The following is a 20,683-nucleotide window of genomic DNA, read 5'->3' as shown; positions in this document are numbered from 1 at the left end:
CCAAGTGAAATGTGGCAAATTTCCCTGCCAATGTCAAACAGTGTATTCTCCTGTTGGTATTGACTCTATTGTTTTGAGTTGTTTGGGGGATTGGATGATTGAACTCTATCAGTAACAAGGAACAAACAAGAAATATTGGTAATTTTACGGTTTATTCATTGAACAAACAGTCAGGAGCCTCAGTAGCGGGTGGAAGAACCATACGCAGCCACAACAGCCTGGCACCTCCTCCTCATGCTGGTCACCAGCGTGGTCACGCGTTGCTGTGGGATGGCATTCCATTCCTCAACCAGGATTCATCGCAGGTCAGCCAACGTGGTTGCGTTGGTCACTCTAGCACGTACAGCCCGCCTGAGCTGATCCCACAAGTGTTCAATTGGGTTGAGGTCTGGACTGTTGGCAGGCCTTTCCATTCAACCATGCTGGCTGACCTGCGACGCATCCAGGTTGAGGAATGGAATGCCATCCCACAGCAACGCATAAAATCACCAATATATCTTGTTTGTTCTTTGTTACTGATAGAGTTCAATCATCCGTTCCCCCAAACAACTCAAAACAATAGAGTCAATACCATCAGGAGAATACACTGTTTGACATTGGCAGGGAAATTTGAAACATTTCACTTGGGACCCCACCCACATTTCAACGTAGTTGAAACAGTGAACTTTGTACTAATTTTTAATCTGCCGGCCCGGGGATTTTCCTTCGAAGTAAGCAGTCAGTTAAGGTCAGATTGAGCTGGCAATCGACCTTTCATATCTACATTTTATCTGCTATTGATATCTGAGGTAAAGAATGTGTTGTTCCACGCGTACTGTTGTTATCAACTCCACAGTCAACAATCTAAGTTTGTATACAACATATGGCCTATTTATCTTGAACAAATTATTTATCTCAAATGCATTTCATGTTCTAGAATGGACAATAAATTAAAGAGTGTTCCATGAAATAATTGCCCCCCTTACAAAAAATTCCTGCAGCTACTGCGAAGTAATACTGTAGTTTATCTAAAGTACAATGCAGTACAATCCAGTTAAAATGCAATACTAAAGAGATCTACCTCATGAGTACTGCACATGAAGTAGTGAAATGGCATTATAACCGCACTAATACTGCAATTGAAAAACAAGTTTGTTTAAAATATTGCATAATACTAGGGGAATACTGCAAAAATTACACTCATTACAACTACAATTGAATGACAGTTGATTTTTTTTTTGTAAGGGCTGGGTGGCCATGAGTCTGCGTGGAATGGTGGTGAATTTCTTTGCTGGTAATTAAAACTGGGTTTGTGTCAGCTATGTTGTGATGCCAAAGCATAACACAGGCCATTGTGTTGGAGGGTATAGAATTGTTAAAAATATAAAGCTGTGGCCAAGTGAATGAGAAATGTAAGGATATGTTTTAAAGAGTATGATTCCATAAATGAAACTTTCTGACTGACATAATAATGCAGGTCTAAATAAAACCAATGGCAATTCACTGTGGGTCTGTTCCATTAGACCAACTATGCTACAGCCATGCAGCTGTGAGGGTTCTGTGTCATCCTTTTAGTCCTCATGTGGCTTTGTCCATTACAGATGTCTGGGCCCTGATCAGGCCAAAGAATATTTCTGTTCTGCTGCCTAAACACTAAGCCACTCCTGCAGTGGAACATATTCCACAAGGAGGAGTGAGATAGCTATAGCCAGCTTGAAATAAAAACCTTCATAAGCTAGCTTCATGATAAATATACAACATTTAAGTAACATTGTGTATATACTGTATCTCTCCTTTGGTGTCTTGCCACACATTTTTCCCAGTTTTGAATATGTTGGGGAATCTTGATCCTGTCTTGATGACTGGAATCATACAGTGCAAAAGAAGAAAGATTCTGTTTAATTTGATTCTGTGCAACGCAACCAAACATCCAAACCTGTTTTCAGTTGTCCTGACTTTGGTGTGTGGTAATGCTACACTATGCTGATTGAATATACAATAGTGGACACACAGTAAATGGTGAACAAGACCAGGTCAAAACCTAGTATATGGCTGGACCTAACACATGTGATCCGACCGACCAATGATGTAACTTCATCACTCAGTCACTCAGTCACAGACATTCGAGTTTGTAGGGCTGGCCCCGCTGTTGCGGTCCAGCCAAAAATGGGGGAAACAAATATCCTAGCTTGATTTTTTTTTTTTAATCTACATATAAATTCCCCAAAAGTATCTGATACAAATATAGCCCACAATTCCAAGTCTCTGCAATTGATTAAAGTGAGGGTGAAATTGTACTTTATTTACATTATCTAATTTTCAAAAAGGTACATGGTTACATATATCATGAGCAGGAAGCAAGTATATATAAATTTTATGTAATCATTAAATAAAATTCACATGGTTGACTCAGGACATTTTCTATCGTTATACCAAAAAGAATGACCAAATAGAATGTGTAATAGAATGAGCAGTTCAAGGAATGGCAGTGAGCCACAGTAGCACATCTTGGAGATACTAAGAAAAAATGAGCCTTCTTGAGGATTACTGTATTCATTTTGAGTGAATGTTAATATTAACGTCCGATTTCATCCCACCCCCCCACCCCCAAATAAATAAATAAATAAATAAAAATAAAATGCAATATTTATTAAATGCATGAACATTGTTTTGTAAGTTGGTCTCATTAATTACTTCCAGTTCACTCCATTACACTAGCTACAGGCAGAAATGAAGTTGTTTATTTAAATATTTGGTAGCATTTACAAGCAGCAAACCAAAACTGTTGCCAACTACATAAATCGTTGATGAAAACACCACCTATGTCTTGCTAGAGCACACAACACTCCGGCCAATGTTGCAATAAGTAATACTAATCACGCCAGCCATTTATGGGCAGTGGCTTAGCGCTTTCATGCTGAATTTCCTGAACAAAGAGGCGGTAGTTGAATTTGATTGGCGTTAGTGTCATCCATTAGATGGGTGATAATGGAAGAGCCCCGAAGATTCCGATTTTGATAATCCAATTGGAGTCACAGTTCTAAAACACGGACCAGTAGAAATAGGTCAGGAGGGATATCCTTGAGCTAAGCGGTAGTAGCAGTTTGTCGGTGTGTCAGTGAAGAGAATTGTTTCGCACCACTTTTGTAGTGATGGTGCGTGCCAGTAGTTTGGCCTAGTGCTAACTATTTAAGTTATTAAATGGTGGTAAATATACACCACAACGGCTGTGTTATGGAACTGGATAAAATGGACGAGAACGACTGGAAATACCACGGAGAAGGGAACAAGAGCCTTGTTGTTTCTCACAGCCAGGTGAGTATCGATAGCATAAGCTACTGGTTAGAGAGATAGCTAGTTTAGCTAACTTGGTTGATCGTTGCTACTTAGTTAGAGATCACTGCTTATTTCTTTGGGTAATTTTACGGAATTTTCAAAATATTCATATTAGCGAGATAACTTTAGAAAACTATCGTGTCCCCACAGAGTAGTCAATGGTAATATAACTTAACGGTCGGCGTTTTATCTTATGTGAGGTCTTCCTTAGCGACCTAGCTAGCCAGCAAGTTTGTCATGACATCACAGCTAGCTTGCTAGCACTGCATTGCCACAAGTTCACACAAATCCAGGCGTTTGTTAGGAGGATCAAATTGTACAAGTTCTTTTTACAGTTGCTTGGCTGTGTATTCAGCTTTGCTACTATAATTTAATAGCTTGCTGATGCAACCTACGTGCTTGGTACCTGACGAGGTAGCTAATGTAGCTGAATAACTTGCTAGCTAATTGGCAGTCGTCAAATCCGGCGATGTTGCGTTAGTTGGCTAGGTAGCCAACACAATTCTAAATTAGTTTATCATTGTCACTTTACACTAACGTTATGTTAACTAATGTAGCTAACTGTTTGGGTACAACAAGTTAGGGTTTTTGTATATAGTTAACGTTAGACTAGCTACTTGGCTTTGGCAAGCATTGGATAGCTGGACTAACGTTAGCTAGCTAACGTTTCGTTATCCTTGCTGTAAAGAAATTCACGTTAGACTTGACTAGCTAACGGTCATTAACGTTAGGTAACTTTTGTTTTAAACGAAACAACTTTTTGCTGTAAAACTGACTTCAGTTACTGAGGAGACAGAATGGACAACGTTTAGCGTATAGACTACCCTTTTATATTTAACGTTGATGTTTCAGTCTGTGAGAGGTTATAGAATGTTAAATCTAACTAAGATTTAATATCCTGCTGTCCAGGAAGTTAAATCCAGGGATAAGAACGGACCTGTATGTAGAAGCAGATGTAGAAAGGGTAACGTTACGAATGCAGTTTTAATTCGACCCGAGACAAAATATTTCCTGTTTTACACTTAAAATCTCCCAGAACAGAATACAAAAAAGATAATTGTAACGTTATTGGCATGTGCCAAATCTTTCAAAACTAGCTTCCATGGGCATCTGAACAAACGAGTTTATCCCAGCTATGTTTAGTCATTTTCAACCGCTTTTATCGCCAAGAACGTGGTTACATTTGGTTTCAACGTTGTTCCCGTAGTGCTTGGTTGGACTTGGGTAAAAGAAAGAAGCGAGAATAATTTAAACGGATGTAACATACTTTTACATTTGAAGACTTAATTAAATATTTAATATACACTTTAATATTGTCTTTGTGTAAAATGGGAATATCCCCGATAGTGGATACAGTCAGGTTTTTGAACAGGGATTTGTGTCTGTTCTGTCATTGAAATGGGTGTGTACTGTGAATGCTGCAACCCAGCCCTACAGTGCTCCTCTCCTGTGCTAACTTGTTCCATTGTTTATTGTAGACATTGCCTGTTATCCCACCCTCCTTAAACAGATGATATGGTGTAAATGATGCATTGTGCAGAACATTGTGCAGGTAGTTGCATGGGGAGAGGTATTTAATGTGTAAATTTTCTGTGTAAACAAACTGTTATAATGCTGCCACCGAACACCATTTGCATACACTGTCAACAGCAGGTTGTGGCACATCCATTTCCTGTTTCTTTTTTGTTTTTCCCATGACACACCCCATGCTAAACACAAGACACCAGTTGTAACTGGTTCTAGACAGATGTAGCAATCATGTCAGGTGTAATTCTGTTAAGGACATTTTGAAAGTTAATGCCATGTGCTTAGAATAATTGAATTGGAACACTTTTGAAGAATGAGTTGCACCCTTTCACTGGACAGCAGACTGTTCATTGACTGAAAACTGACAACTCTGTTGAGATCCGTCCCTCAGTTATGCAAGTGACTTTACATAACCGTCATGCTGAAAGTATTTCCAGAAGGTAGTACTGAAAAGATTTCATAATCAGCTTTAACTTGAAATTGTTCACATTCTTTTAAAATGCCAAATGCTGCATTCTTGACTGCTTTTAATAAATGAAGAACTTTGTTTTTCTGTGCAGTTTGCTTAACTCCCTTATGAAATGAGTGCTGTCCGCATGCTGTTTAAAAGCAGTTAAATCTAAATGCGTAATGAGTGGTGCTTTCCCCTCTCTTCCAGCTTTCCCACGTTCTTCGTCTTCTGAAGTATCCTGCAGAAAATGCTGAGCACTCACCCCAGGTACAATATATACACCATGCCAAGGTCTACTGTTCAACACAGTGGGCAGGGGGGATAGTCTTACTGTCTTTTTACCTGCATTTACCGATTGACTGCACTGCTCAAGGAACAAAGAGCAATTTTTGGACATGGAATTTCATGGAATGTCATGTCGGTGTTGTTTTTGGGATATTTACAAAGTATATTAAAATGTCCTTTCATGACTTCGTTCTTTGACTGAAATTTGATTGTCCTACCATTTTCCACTTTGAAATTTGGACACATTTAATTTGCAGCTGTTCCATTTGGGAAAAAGCATTAACATAAGGGTTTGCACGCTTTGCAAACAACATACCAGTCCAGTGTAAATTTTTAAAGATAAGCAATACTAAGATAAAAACAACACGAAGGCTCAGGATCAGCATGTGTGCTAGCTCTTTCGAATGAGACATTTGCAAGTTAAGCATGGAAATGACTTTGCCACTAAAATACAGTCATGGATTCATGGACAGTCAGTTTCAAGTGATACAGGGGCAAATCATTTTATTATCATTACTTACCTGATCACCTAAGGAATTGTTTTGTACTTCATGTTCGGAGTATAAACTATTTAATTAAAAATCATCAAATTGTTTATCAGTTGTGAAATTGCTTTAATGTGATCTTCAGATGTATTTGCAGCCTTAATGAATTATGAATGGCATGAAGGAAACTGTGGAAGTGCACTTATTTAGTAGTCACAAATGTAATTGCCAACATTAGCAATATGGCACTCAGGATCATTCAGAATTACATGTTTAAAAGTTTTTTATTTTTATTTTGTTATTTCATATATAATTACATTTGTGTTGCTACATATGTAATCCTGCAATATAGCCTAATCTTGCCATAACTTCCTGTTAACGGGGAGGCAAATGTTTGGGGACACTGAATCTTTTGAGAAGTGGCTTATAATCAGGATTCAGGGGCACCTCACCCTGGAGATGCACGGAGGAAACGTCTCTTAAAGCAACAACTCAGAATGAAGTGTTGCAGTAAAAATCATTTTTGACCATTTCATGATCAGATGATCGCTTAAAAAAACAAAAAAAAAAAACAGTGCTTTGCAGACAGGCCTATCAGCCTTGTGTGTTTTTATAGCTCATCTTTAGCAGAGTGGCATTATCTCTGAAATACGGATGCTTTCACCTGTAGCCCACGTTACAATGGAAGGAAACCTGGATTCAGGCATTTACTATGATATTTTATTACAAACATATCTGCTTCTCACTGTGGAGAAGCTCAGGTATGGTCAAAATGAATGTTCCCGCATGATTATGTGCAATTCAAAGCATGACTCCAGGTCATGCAAAGGAGTGGGTAAGAGCATGAGGACAATGTTCTCGACTAGCCATTGCAATCCCAAGACCTCAGTCTTGACTGGAGGTTTGTAATTTCAGCTCAAGGCCATGATTCACAGAAGTGAAAAGGAAGCAGCTCTAGAGATTCTGCTCAGAGGAATGGTAAAAAGCAAAAAAAACAAAGAACAAATCCTATGTGTGCCAGAGCCCTGTAAAATACCATAGGAAGCAGCTTCTCAGAGCTTTTGTCTGAGGAGAATGCATAAATGTGCAGATTGTAGAGAAAGCATTTTATCAATGCGCTTTAGGAAAGATGCCATTATTTATCAGACATTCTGTACAGCGTAGGTATCAAAATCTTGAAGTTTGTATGCTGATGACCCGCCCAACACCGAAATGGAAAGATGACATGCTTACATTGGCTGTTTTGGGAACAGAATTAATATCCTCAATATAATGTCTGACTCAAATTAATTATAAAACCTAGAAACTAGAAATTCCTAAACGCCGCTTTGTCCAATGTTTCTCAGACAACAGAACAAGCCTTCCGGCACATCCAGAACATCGTTGACTTCAATAAAAATATTATGAAGCCTCTCCTGGGGGAGAAATACGTCCATCATGGAGTAAGTTGTGTAGATTTTTCTGTTCCATAAGTATCAGAATACAGTCCACTTAAATGCAGTTTAAAAATGCTGTTTGTTTTTTTGTTTTGTAATTTCCTGTTGAATAGATGGTGTCATGTAGGGATTTAGATTTTGTGTGATTCAGTACCTTTTGTGGTGAAGCTGTCAGCTGTTGAATGTTTTCAGTTGAATTTTGTTTTTGTGAGGGGGTGGGAGATGGGAATGGAGTAAACCGCTGAATGAACCAAACTGAGTCTGTCAAATCCCCACAGGAGGCTGTCAAACTACCTTTGGACTTTGTGAGGCAACTGTCTTTGAAGGTTCAACAGGAACGTCCAGGTACATGTCAAAAGGCCAGCGCTCTCACGATGGTGACAGGTCTTCCTTCCCTTTTTTTCCTCTCTGAAGTGGAACATGAGACATTTCCTGTTGCTATGTTACGAAATCCTCCAACGCGCTTAAGAGTGTGTTGAAATGACAGCCATTCTCAGTGCCGTGTGACCTGGCAGGTGGTGCTCCTTTCTGTAATTGATGTCTTTCTAGAAGTGTTGACCCAGACTGGAGATGAGCTCTCCTGATAAGTTTCTGAACTTTAGGGATCCAAATAAGCTGGAATCTTAACCATTTGGTAACCGTTTTTGAATGGTGTGATTACCAAAACTGTCGAACTTAAAAAATAAAAATAAAAATAAAATCTTAAAAATTTGGTACTCAAAAGCGTGGCTGAGCATATCCAGTTCCCACCACAGTTTGGAATGGCCAGTCGTCTGCTACCGCAGCGGCGTAAATGCAATTCAGGAGGGTGTAGCCATCCACGGCTGTCCTCCGAAACATGTGGTGCCGCCAGCTGCTTCTTTTCACGCCTCAGACTACAGCTAAGCTTGCATGCTGTGTCGGAGGAAGACCTTTAATATGCCGCTTCGACCGCAATCTACATGGATGTGAACAATTTGTCAATTCATCGATTGTCAATGACGAGCACGGATGTCGAATACTAAATTCATCGAAAGTCGTATTTTTCTTTAGAATTCTCGAACCGTTCGAAATAAAAGATCACCAAAAGTTACAGTGGCTACTGCTCTAAATGGGTAACAGAGGGGGTGGGCGGGACTTGTCATTCATTTTACTTACCATCAGTTAAAACGATGGCCAACTTGCAAAAGAGTGCCGCTTGTGGAATGATTTTGAAAAGCTCAATGAAAACACCGATCAGTGCTAAATCTGTGCTGCCAGATTCGCATGTCGACATCCATGAGGTGAACCCACCTAAGAGTCGAACCTCTGAGGCCAAGCGATCACAGCAAAGAAGCATCTTACTTTGTAGTGAGACCCTGTAAGTGTGACAGCTGTCCAGCTGAACCCAGGATGGATTTAATTGCTAAAGTGGTGATAGACTGCATGCTCCCCGTGAGCATGGTGCAGGGTGAAGGGTTTAGGGACCTACTGGCATGTGCTGAGGCCGAATATAGCCCACTCCTGTGTGATGCACTGTCGTGCAAAAAACCATCACGGCTCGAGTTAAATGTAGTGAAACTGCCACCTCTTTCAGTACCATTTTATTCAAGTCTGACACTGTAGATTTTAATCACAACACTATGTGCACACTGCACTTGCTACTGAGTCTTGCGTGGCTGTGACTTGCCACTTCATTTGGGTCATGTGTTAACCTGTGCAGTGAGCGAAGAAGCATACAGTCATTCTTGCAAAAATATATAGGAATGCTTATTTAAAATATAAAAAAAAAAAAAAAAAGTTTTAATCTCACGATCTGCACTGATTCAAGTAGTGGCATATTATTAGCAGTATTCTACATCAGATGGTTTAAAAAAAAAAAAAAAAAGATTAGTCTGTAATTTCCCGTTTCAGTCAGCAACTAGTCGATGGTCAGAAATGTGTAATTCACATCCATACTAGATGGCGATGCACACACAACCCTATTCGAATGAACCATTCTACTCCCTAGGAGACACCGTCGCCAATTGCACGTTGCCCTAGAGCTACCGGCTGCAGCTGGCACTGGCACAGTCCAGATTTGATCCGAGGCTGCGAGGTCCATCCATGCGCCACAGTGGTGGTGCCTGAACCAAATGAGCCATTTTGCATTTCTGATTCTTTCCGGAACACGGCGGGAGGTGGAGAGTAGAAAAATGGTTAATAGGAAATGCTGTCCTCGCTGCGTGGGGCAGCTCATAGTGTTGGTTTCATTTCATTGAACGCTTTGGGAACTGGGGTGGGGGGAGGGTAACTCAGAGAGAAGTGAGTCTGCTGTGACAGTGGATGATGTGTAGACCTTATCTTTTCTAGCCGTGAGGTGGCCAGGGCCACTGGGATGTACAACCGCTTGGTGTGCAATACCTTTGAGCCTTCAAGCCAAAAGGGAAGGGCCAGTACACTTGATTGTGCAAAGTCCACATATGAGTTTTCTTGGAATAAATGGCACAATTCTGCATAAGCCAAGTTTTAAGGGCAGTAGGACGTACCATAAACTCAGCCTTCATATATATAATAAAATTTGGTTTAATGTAATTCAGTGCGGGGAAGTTTCTTTTCTTTTTTCTTTTTTTTTTTTTTCAAGCCTCAGGCAAATGAGGAAACTGAAAGCAGTATTTGAATGTTCCGAATATAGCATAATTCCCCCGCCAGCTCACTAGACTAGTGCATGTGACACCATGCTTAAGGGGCATGCCTGATATTCAGCATGTATATGCCTGAATGACATATGATTGAAAATGAGTTGTCAGTGGTCAATACTAGGCTGAATTACAATAGGCTTTCACATCCAAAAAGGTCAATTTCTTTTGGTGTCTTTTGACAAGTGTCCAAATAGGTAGGCGAGGACCATGGCTGTTGGGGTAGTATGTGCAGGTACGTACAGGTTCTAGGAAACGGTACAGGTAAATTTGGCATAGCGGCCAAGATGTTGTTGAAGGTGCATTAATGGTTGGAAGTGAATTTGAGTGTTGGGTTTGTGTCTGTCCTGCAGAATCACGCTGTGACAAAGTAATGGACACCTTCAGCGGATGCGCTGTGTGCCTGCCTAATCTAACTCAGATATCCTCCTGTCACATCAGTCAACACAGACCTCCCCTCTGTATAGAAATAAAGGTAAGCTTGCAGTGAACACAGACCTTCCCTCTGTATAGAAATAAAGGTAAGCTTGCAGTGAACACAGACCTTCCCTCTGTATAGAAATAAAGGTAAGCTTGCAGTGAACACAGACCTTCCCTCTGTATAGAAAAAGATGACAGGAAATGGGGGGGCTTTGGCCTATTTAGGTTAAGACACCTGCTCTTGTTCAAGAAATTTGTTCTGAGCAGGAAACAATATGCCCCCCCCCCCTCATCGAAACCTCAGTGCATACAAGAAAATAAATTCTGCTCACTTCACAGTAGGGTTGTCACAATATCCAGTGTCATATCAAGATATTTGAAGATATTGCCGATATAATTGCCTACAGGTACAATATTTAAATTTTGTTAAGCATAAAATATACATGAATGATTTTACTAAGATGGAAATAAGTTTAACCATTGGAAATAAACAGGCGAGTTATTTCCAGATCTGAATAACTTACCGCGTGTGTTGTGTAGCACCAGAGACTAATCTGAGCAGACTGTCCTTCCCCTGCAATCTTTTTTCTATTTTATTTCTGCTGTCTCCCAACAGCATCTCTATGCTTTGTTTTTTAATATTGCATTATTATTTACCCTGATTTAAGTATTTGGATATTATTTGCATATTGGCTATTCAGTTTATTGACGGTGCCAGTGCAGATGCGCAGTTTTATCCTTGATAATCGACGGAGAAGAGGATCCTCTCATTTGGTGGGGAAGTAACGAGACGTTTTCCCCTGATGGTGAAACTGGCTGTGAAGTAGGCCCATTAGTGCTACCGGTGCCGTCTGAGCAAGTGTTCAGCCCTGCGGGGCCACTGCGTTGCATAACATCCTAACGCCAGAGAGACGTTAACATGCTCATTTATCTGGCAAACGTGTAAAACAAGACCAAACTCTAAAATATCAAAGTAGGTTGTTTAGCCTGGAGAAAAATTCTAATTTGAGTAACGTTTCTTGGTTTCACTTAATGTTATTTAAATTTTCAAGTCAAGCGTTCATATTTATTATGATGTTAATTTAGGTTTTTTAAGCTTAAAAGAACATTGTTGTTTTAAATAAAAATGCCGTATTTAACTTAACCCATTAATGCCCAGATTTTGCCCAGAGATTTCTTGCATATAATCATTTGCACACAAAAAAAAATAATTCACAGATGGTAAAAGAGTGGTTCAGCAACTTTAGTTGCCCGAGGGCTTAAATGGGTTGAGCTTCTGGTCCGAGTCATTGTTTGCAGTTGAATCATACTGTAACTAAAGTAAGCAATGCTAAGGCTACTGCTATTCCAGATCAATGCTGCCTCTGGACCACGTGTGGTAATCGCGTCTGTTCACGTTGTCTTCATTCAACTATAATATAAAAAAACGATAACATCAAATATCGCCATATTTCTGAAAGGCATATCAACGATATGAAAGTGGGATATCGTGACAACCCTCCTTCACCGTGCCCTTTCCTTTGGAATCCAATCGTGTGATGAATTGCCTTAACAGGATCTTAAAAAAACAAAGTATGTGCAGCTGTAAATGACTGTCGAGGCACCTGTGACATTAACAACTTTGAGGCTTGTTTGATCGTAAGGAGTATTTGAAATGTTCTCTTTTTGCAGCCAAAGTGTGGGTTCCTTCCGTTTTCACGGCACGTCTCAAAGGAAATTAAACGCAAGGTGTGCCGCTTCTGTATGCATCAACACTTTAAGGTAAGCATGCTGGACCTGGTCCTCAAGCTAATAGTGATCAATGCAGCTATATTATGAATCAAGGAGGCAGTGTCCTCAAGAGTTTCCCTGAAGTTAGCCACAGTGTGCTGCTATGTTCTGACGTAATTAACCAATGTTGGTACCGCTCTACTTTTACATAGAATTGGTTAGTAGTAGGACCAGTCATTGTTTTCAAAGCATTTATTGGTGGAAGCTGAGTGTTTGGCTAAGTTCACCCCCTCTGCTGGTCGAATGGTCAAATGAAGTAGAACTGTAAATGCACTCACATTTACAATACATTTTTTGTTATTCTTTATTTTTGGTACAGCTAGCCAATGGGAAATGGAAGACAATGAGCAGATACTGCCCCTTGGATCTGTTCTCAGGGTGAGTAGATTTAATGCCAGTTCTGCCAAACACTGAAATGTCGGCAATGGAGTTGTGATTAATTGTTAATAACATTAATTAAATTTGATTGGTGACTTAGTGTCCAGCTATTAACCATGTTTATTTTTGTATATAGGCTGACAAATATGTCTGGTAGCTGTACATTTTATTGGAAGTGTTAATTCTGACATGTGAACTAAAGCCAGCTCAGCAAGTTTATACCCTAAAAGATTGACATCTTTGGTCCACGGTCTATACTAGTTGTTTTTGGGTTTTTTTTTGTATTTAACTTGTTACTTCATTTGTTATCTTAATTCTGGCAACATTTAACGAAGCATTTATTTGAATTCTTTTCCATTTAGGAACAAACAAAGAATGTGCTTTGCAATTAAACGCTTATTAGAGGAGCCACAAAACAACTTCAAAATATTTAAGGTACAAAGTTTTCTTTCTTATTTTTGCTGTAGTTAATTTTAGTCTCCATTTGTACTGACATTCACCGTTTTATTGGTCACCCATCAATGTTGTACTTGTAGTTTATTTATATTATAGGTTCTTAAGAACATAACTGTCAGACTCTGAATTTTGTTGCTATTAGTCCAAGACCTAAGATTTGGTGTTGCTCAGGAATCGATCAGACTTCCAGGTAGTTTCTCAAGCCGTGTTTGGCGTTTTGGCAGAACGGAGAGTTGATATACGGCTGTAAGGAGGACGTGGACCTGAACGGGCTGGCTCAGCAGCTCAAGCCCTACTTCTACCCCAGCAACGGCCTGATCCACGGGCACCAGTCCAGCAAGGTGGTCCTGAACGAGCTCATCCAGGTCATCTGCGGCGCCCTGCTGAGCAGCTGGGACTCGGGCCGCGCCGGGGAGCCCAGGAAGGGAGAGCCCAGGAAGGGGCCGGCCCCGGAGGGCAGGGCCCACTGCGAGGCCGGCCTCCTGCACCGCGACATGCTGCGCCACGGTGCGACCCGCTAACCTCCGCAGAGACACGGCGCCAGCCCTAGAGCTGCACGGCCTGTTACTGCAGTGCCCACGCACTGCCCTGCCCTACCCGCACACTGCCCTACCCGCACGGCACGTTTAACCAACCAGCCACGCCGGGTGTTTGTTTGACACTTCCTCAGTGATAAAGCTCAGTTGTGACTCATCCTGGATGTTGAAACACCAGTCCAGTTTTGACGTTACTTGGGTTAAGATGAATTTCCTGTGACTCTTGTAATGGCGGAACTGAAGCGCTTGTGACTGTACTTTTCCTGTACTTGACATGCTGTTGTCTGCACTGCAGGTAACCACTACCTACCCAAAGACTGCGTTTTGTCCAAGATACTGCAAGCTCAGATGCTGGACAGCCTGGACATCGAAGGGCTTTATCCCCTGTACAAACGAGTGGAGCGGCACCTGGAGGAATTCCCCAAAGAGAGGTAATGAGCCCTGCAGTATCTGTGCTCTGATGGCGCAGTGTGTTAAGTGGTCAAAAATCTTCAGTTTGAACACATTGGCAGTCATGAGTGAAAGTGTCCACTGGGTGGTGCACATGTACAGAATGAAGTGTGAATCAGCATAAAAGTCTATGTGCCAGTGTGTTTGACATTTGTGCTGCAAAGGTTCATGCGTGATGTCTGCATCTCGTGATGCGGGCTGTGGCACGTGCTTCAAGCCTCTCCCTCATTCCTGCGACTCCCAGGAGCAGACTGCAGATAGATGGGCCATACAACGAACATTTCCTGGAGAAAATAAAGAATTGCCCATCTGAAGACGATGGCTCGATTGAATACGCAGTTGGAAAAGTAAGCAGCTTCTTTCAACCTTTAAAAAACAAAAATCACCATTTGAAGGAAACGAAGGGAGAAAATGGAATGCACAACCAAGAGAAAGCTTTCAAATGTTGGCATTAGTAAATGTGTGAAATTGGAATGGTCATTCCCCCACTCCCCGTGTAATAGCAGTTAATGTGAATGCAGATCAGTCCCCCTTCATTCGTTTCTATGGTTAAAATGGCTGCACTGGTTCTCCTGTAGGTGCACCAGTACAGAGTAGCGATGACAGCCAAAGACTGCTCGGTGATGATCACCCTGGCACCTTGTGGGGAAGACGAGCTGTAAGTATGGGCAAGATGAATCCACGTTTGTCAAATAACGCTTCCTAGTCTTCTGCTTTATCCCAAACTTTTTCTAAAGATGCACTCTATAGACGCCATATAGAGTGTCTGACCCACTTCCCATTTAGTTCAGATTGTGGCTTATGAGCTGGAAATGGGAGGGTGCAGAACGGTTTCCCCCTCAAACATGTCATTACCACCAGATGCAATGGACCAGAAAAGTGCAGCATCATCAACAAAGCAACAGCTGGCTGGAGCTGCCACAGTCCAAACACAGTGCATACGGCATCTTATCTCTTTAAGGATGATCCTTCTCTAATACAGCGCGGTAGACTGGGTGTGGTACAGCATGGGCCTTGTGCTTTTCATTACCATTGACTGACTACATTAACCGAGCTAACATTAGTATAAAGTTAGTCTACATGGCTAAATAGTTGTTAATCGAGCTAGCTGGTTGGTACATGGAGGGGAGGGGAACTAGCTAGTTATTGAATATAATATAAAATGAAGAAAAACACAACTTCCCCAATTGGTACAGACTGGGGGAAGCGGGTAAACTTTGCAGCAGTAGGTATACCATATTCGTGGTATTAAGAGACAGTAACCTGGCTGCTACCAGCTCCAGGGAATTTATTGTGTTAGTCATGCAGAAGTAATTAAGCCCAGATGAGCTAAAGTATCAAAATTTCTGCCTTTTTGCACTTGTCAGCTACCACTAATTTTTTTGCATTTAACAGAGTGAGTGCCTAGACCAACCGCTTGCATATAAAATTAATGTAGCAGAAGTGCAGGCTTTAGTTTTGGGGCAAGTAAAAAAAAAAAATAATAACTTTTGTAAATCTTTTTATTTCAGACCGGAACCTAACCTGGAGATTCAGCCCTCCAAACGTAGGTTCACCTACTCCGTGTCCATCCTGGATTTGGACCCCAAACCTTATGAGAGCATCGCCCATCAGTACAAACTCGACTCAAAAATAGTCAACTACTACTTGCGAAGCCTTCAGTCCAAGCAGGAGGCAGCTGTGTCTAGCCTGTACCTGGAGAGGGACCATGAAGACTGCACACTGGTGTTCCATCCTGTATGAACCACTCCCCCCTGTTTCCAGCACATAGGCAAAGATGGAATCCACAAAACATTTTACTGTTATAATTACCCCCCCCCCCCCCCCCCATTTTTTGTTTTGTTTGCAAAAGCTGTACGCCATGATGTCCGGAGTGAATGTGGGCGAGACTCGGGTGTTAGCGGTAGGTGTAGGTGGGGCCCAACATCCTCTCGTTGAGCATATCCTTAATGGGGGCTGGTCTCCCTGGAACACGCGGTGCCTCAGTGTGTCAGAGACAGAAGAACGGGCGGGTGGAGCAGGGGCTAAGTCATTCACGTGTCGCCGGTGCTAGGTACACATTGCTGTGTGGTATTTTCCTGTGCCAAAAAGGCCTGTGGGGTTTTTTTTTTTTTTTTATTGTTTTAATGGAAAGATTCAGCGTTTTGCTAAGAGGCAGCTTTGCAGTGTTTGAGAAGCTGTGGGAGAGAATGGGAAGCACACGGGAGCGCAGACACACTCAAGTCCCCGCTGTCTTTCGGTTTGGAGAAATAAAGGCACAATGAAGTAGGAGCCTCAACAGTCATCCACCTGTCCCATCATTTAGGTCACTCTTAAAGAAAGTGTTTCCCACTGTGGAATTGCAAACAGAAAACCTATATTTGAGCATGGTAAAAATGAAAGGCGTGCGCAGCTATCCATGCGTGTGCTTATGGGTCCAGGATTATGTATGATGCTACAGCAGGTCACCAGACTGAAACCTCTGCTGAACAGGCCCAGTGAAGACAAGGCAGGAAAAGGGCTAGCTAACCTTGAAACTTTAAGTGGGAGTCACTAAGGTATTGGCAGATAATGTGATCAACCTCAGTCTTGGTCTAGTTCCATTCAGTGCATGCAAACAGCATAGTGGGACATTATAACATTCCCATCAGTGTTGCAACCATACATGACTGCCATATGGGAAGAGGAAAGTGGACTTAATTTGCCAACATTGGTTAGAAATTGTCTGAACAGACAATTTTTCCATGCCATAAACAGTATTAATCCAAATCTATGTGTTTCCAAAATTCAGTTTGTCTGAGCTGAAGGAGGCAGTGGTGGGATGATAACCTGACATGGAGAAACCAAGCTGCTTAATTTTCATAACCTGTAATATTTCAGGCTTGAACTTCATAGAATGGAGAGAATCTGCCCCCATTCCACAGCACGTCAGATTCAGTTTGGCAACTGGATTTTCAGGGACATTCATAGGGGGTTTACCTTTTTAACCTAAAGCTCACGGTTTCCTCTCTCAGTGCTTAGTTGTTACTCTAACATCACTCATCAAAGTATTGTCAAGTAAACGCAACAGCAAGTGGCTTAGTTTCCATTATTTTGGTACCATATTACAACCTCATTTCAAAATTTATGTTGATCCTTTATCTGGAGGCACAGTTCTTGAACTGCCCGGAGAATTATTTTCATCTGCAAATGGCATGAGCCAAACACATAGACCTAATTTCATGTCGCAGGAAAAGTAGTGAGATGATACAAAATTAATATGAAACATTTTTTTTTAAACGGTAATGCAGTACCTTGATTTTAGGTCAACTGGATCAAAACTATTTTATTGCAACGTGCAACACTGTGACAAACACCAATGAGCAGATTCAGTGTACAACTCCATCTGCCATCCAGTTCGCAAACGGAATAATACTGTTCTCTGAAAATGAGATGAATGTCAGTAATTTTGCACCAAAGAATGCATTTTTGGATTTGCAGTATATATTGAGGGTTTTGGTCAATTTTTGTTGCAAGCAAACAGGCCCTGGTTCATTTTTTTTTCTTTACATCCAAACAAAGAAATTAACCCACTTGCTCTGAACAAGTTAAAACGACCCTCCTGGTGTGTTTAATAGAATAAATGTTCAGACCCTACAGTTCAGAGAAATACTGTATTTTTATGAGGAACTGTGAAGAGAAGAGCTGCCACTTATCTGTGAATAACCTCTATAAAGAACTGATATAACACTTGCGTTAAAAAAGAGAAAAAAAATCACACTGTGAGACAGGAGTAATACAGACTAAGTGTATAGGTATAACAATCTCAAAAGTGGATTTTGCCTTTGGGCATTTTGTATTTAAATTATTTATTTTTCTAGGCCTTGACTAATTATACATATTTACATACAGTATATGTATACATGGCTAAATGTGATGAGAGAACGTGTACAGATGGCATTAACAGATATTTCGTAATGGGGATTGTACAGGAGGTGTTTATATTGAATAAATGATGTAGAGACGCGTGTTGGCGTTCTTGTCCGTGTTGCTACTCCACGCACACCGCTGCTATGAGGGCCTCGATGGCAGCTTCCACTCCCAGAATGCGCAGCAGGCTCTGGAATGACTGGGGAGCATTTTCTGCCACCTTCCCCTCGTCCAAACCCAGTGCTGCCATTTTATTTGGGGGGGGGGGGGTGTATTAGTTTGTTACATTCCTGGTTTCAGCTCACAGTAGAATATACACTCCATTGTTCCGAGCCACCATGTGTTACACTCACTGATCAATGGCAAAAATGTCACATTAAGCTTGGCATGTAGGTCTGAGAATAATACATTATCACTGCCCCTCCCCATTCTGAAGGCTCATTATTCTATTACTACTAAAACATACACAAGTTAGCCAGACTGAATGTGATTTTATAAATGAGGAGCCTGAACATATTTTTTTTTCTTCTTACCTTTTTCCGGCAGTTTTGTCAGTAGGTCTATCTTGGGTATTATCACTCCATCATTAGAAACATTTATGCTCCAGACGAAGCTCAGTGCGCACCTGATTAAAATAGACCACAGCTCAGTCAGGTTTTCTATTCAGCCTTTGCCAATTTAGTTGTACTATACCACATGAAAGTAAAACTGGTAACTACACCTAAGTACAAACACACACCAGTAAATGTATTTATATAGCACTATATTTACCAAATACAAGCTGGAATGCAATTCTTGCTAAATCCTCTGTCAATAAGAAGCATATTTGGAACAAAGTCAAAGGGGCATGTAAACCAAATGCAAGCAATGGACCTTAGACATAAATCCACTGGGGGGGAAGTTGGAGGTTACCTACAATGTGTACAACGGTCAAGGGTAAATTTTATTTTATCCTTGTTATGCCTTCCCAGACCAATGTGAGCTGGTGCATTAAAAGACAAGGATATCAATCACTGAACAGCTGGCCTTAAAAGGTGAAAGGGGGAGGACAGAATTGTTATTAGAGAGTTTCAGCTGACAGCTTGTGTCCTAAGTCTGCCCAATGAAGAAGCCACCAGCTAATATTCAATTTCAGACAAGCAAATGTGTGGAGTGACTGAAAGAGATACCCAGGTATTTTGGGGTTCTGGATCACCATGACTTCACCCTTGCAGCCCTCTGGAAGTCTGACCACCTCTGGGTACTTCTCCTGCCATCAAAAAAACGGAAACAAAACTCAGCCACAGTGCAACAAAATACCACATCTTTTCTGATAAGAAACACAAGGACTCCAGTTTTTAAAATGATGAATGAAACCACAAAGTTTAAAGTGAGCATATTCCCATTAAAACTGAGGATACTAACGGCAGGTATTAATCTGAAAGAATTAGTTTCACACCACACATGGAACTTTGTGGATGGTCCAGAAGGATCCCCTTCATTGTCACTACATACTATATTGTGCCTCAATCAGTGCTGAACAATTTACTGATATCTGATAACTATTAACTAAACAACAATAGAGTCCACACTTGCCAAACATGAGTAAGGATGCTTTGATTCTACAGTCAATGCCAGTGTCTGGGTTGGGGGATGGTGCCAGGCAGGTCACCTCAAATTTGTAATGTGGAGGAAATGTTGAATGTTGTTGAAACGTTCAGAATCGGATTCTCTTTCAACTTCTTGGGTAAGATACGAGAGTGGGAATTTGTGGGTAAACTAACTCCACCATGCTTTTGCCATGTCTTGGAGTTCTCATCATTTTGTCCACAATTTTAAGTATAACCTTGCCTTACGCATCAGTGAACCATAACCTTCACTGACAATGAAATGAACTTAGGTTATCCTCAAAATGGCAATTATATATTTAAAAAAAATAAATGCAAAAACAGAATTTTTCCTTGAGGTCTGTCAAGTATATGTTATGACTGAGTGGGACCGCTGACTACATGCACCACATTCTGTGGCTCACCATGAAGATCTTGAAGAGAACACAGGAGACACATCAAATCCTTTGGCTTGCAGCCCCCTTCCCACTGAAAACGACCCAAGCTCTTCCATTTCCCTGAGTAAATTTAACATCGACATCTACACAATGCCTAATGCCACAAGAAAGAGGGAAACGGAAGATGCTATACTGTTCTTCTAAGATTGTTACTACTAATATAGAAAGTAAAAAAACTGCTGGTTTACTGAGTAACAGCAAAAACAAAACAATTACAGTACAACTGTGGTCTCTTAATTTTTGTGCCTGACTCCAGTACATAAATCTGCTGAAGAAGCACATTTTACCATATTAATGAGTTAACAGAAAAACAAATCCCATATTCCTTCTTTCAGACCTCTCATGCAGTGTGAAATTAAATTCATTTAATACGCCTCATTTTAGGCTCTGCGATGCCGTGTTCTATTGTGAACTGACACACAAGCCTGTACAGTTATCTCACATGCTTGCTGCCAGAACACAGAGCATTAATCAGCTCAGGGCAGCTCAATTTCACTGCCAACTGACTGGCAGAAAAAAGGTGTAATTTCTGTGGCTTTAGTATCCGTCTGTCTCTGCTATCCTTGCGCAGGTGCCCAACTGGGCGGAGCCAGACTTGGCCCAGGT

The 20,683-nt window shown here is 41.1% G+C and overlaps 1 protein-coding gene across 1 annotated transcript; it reads left to right on the top strand.

Moving 5' to 3' along the window:
• The first annotated feature begins 2,980 nt into the window (after nucleotides 1-2,980).
• On the top strand, nucleotides 2,981-18,132 carry ippk (inositol 1,3,4,5,6-pentakisphosphate 2-kinase). The gene is made up of 13 exons (XM_035389351.1): nucleotides 2,981-3,294; nucleotides 5,501-5,560; nucleotides 7,410-7,505; nucleotides 7,778-7,844; nucleotides 10,489-10,610; nucleotides 12,227-12,316; nucleotides 12,645-12,703; nucleotides 13,066-13,138; nucleotides 13,384-13,666; nucleotides 13,991-14,126; nucleotides 14,390-14,492; nucleotides 14,724-14,803; nucleotides 15,657-18,132. Exons 1-13 carry the CDS (start codon nucleotides 3,181-3,183, stop codon nucleotides 15,886-15,888), a joined length of 1,515 nt encoding a protein of 504 aa, XP_035245242.1. The 5' UTR covers nucleotides 2,981-3,180; the 3' UTR covers nucleotides 15,889-18,132.
• Nucleotides 18,133-20,683: the final 2,551 nt, after the last annotated feature.

Source organism: Anguilla anguilla, chromosome 13 (genome assembly GCF_013347855.1).
Source record: "Anguilla anguilla isolate fAngAng1 chromosome 13, fAngAng1.pri, whole genome shotgun sequence".
NCBI classification, from domain to species: Eukaryota; Metazoa; Chordata; class Actinopteri; order Anguilliformes; family Anguillidae; genus Anguilla; species Anguilla anguilla.
Note: the sequence above shows the minus strand (reverse complement) of the source record. Positions and strands in the feature narration are given on the sequence as shown.

Coding starts and splice junctions, on each gene's coding strand:
- ippk (XM_035389351.1), top strand. CDS start 3,181: ATGGTGGTAAATATACACCACAACGGCTGTGTTATGGAACTGGATAAA. Junction 12,317..12,644: donor GTATGCATCAACACTTTAAG/GTAAGCATGCTG, acceptor TTTTTGGTACAG/CTAGCCAATGGGAAATGGAA. Junction 14,493..14,723: donor TTGAATACGCAGTTGGAAAA/GTAAGCAGCTTC, acceptor GTTCTCCTGTAG/GTGCACCAGTACAGAGTAGC.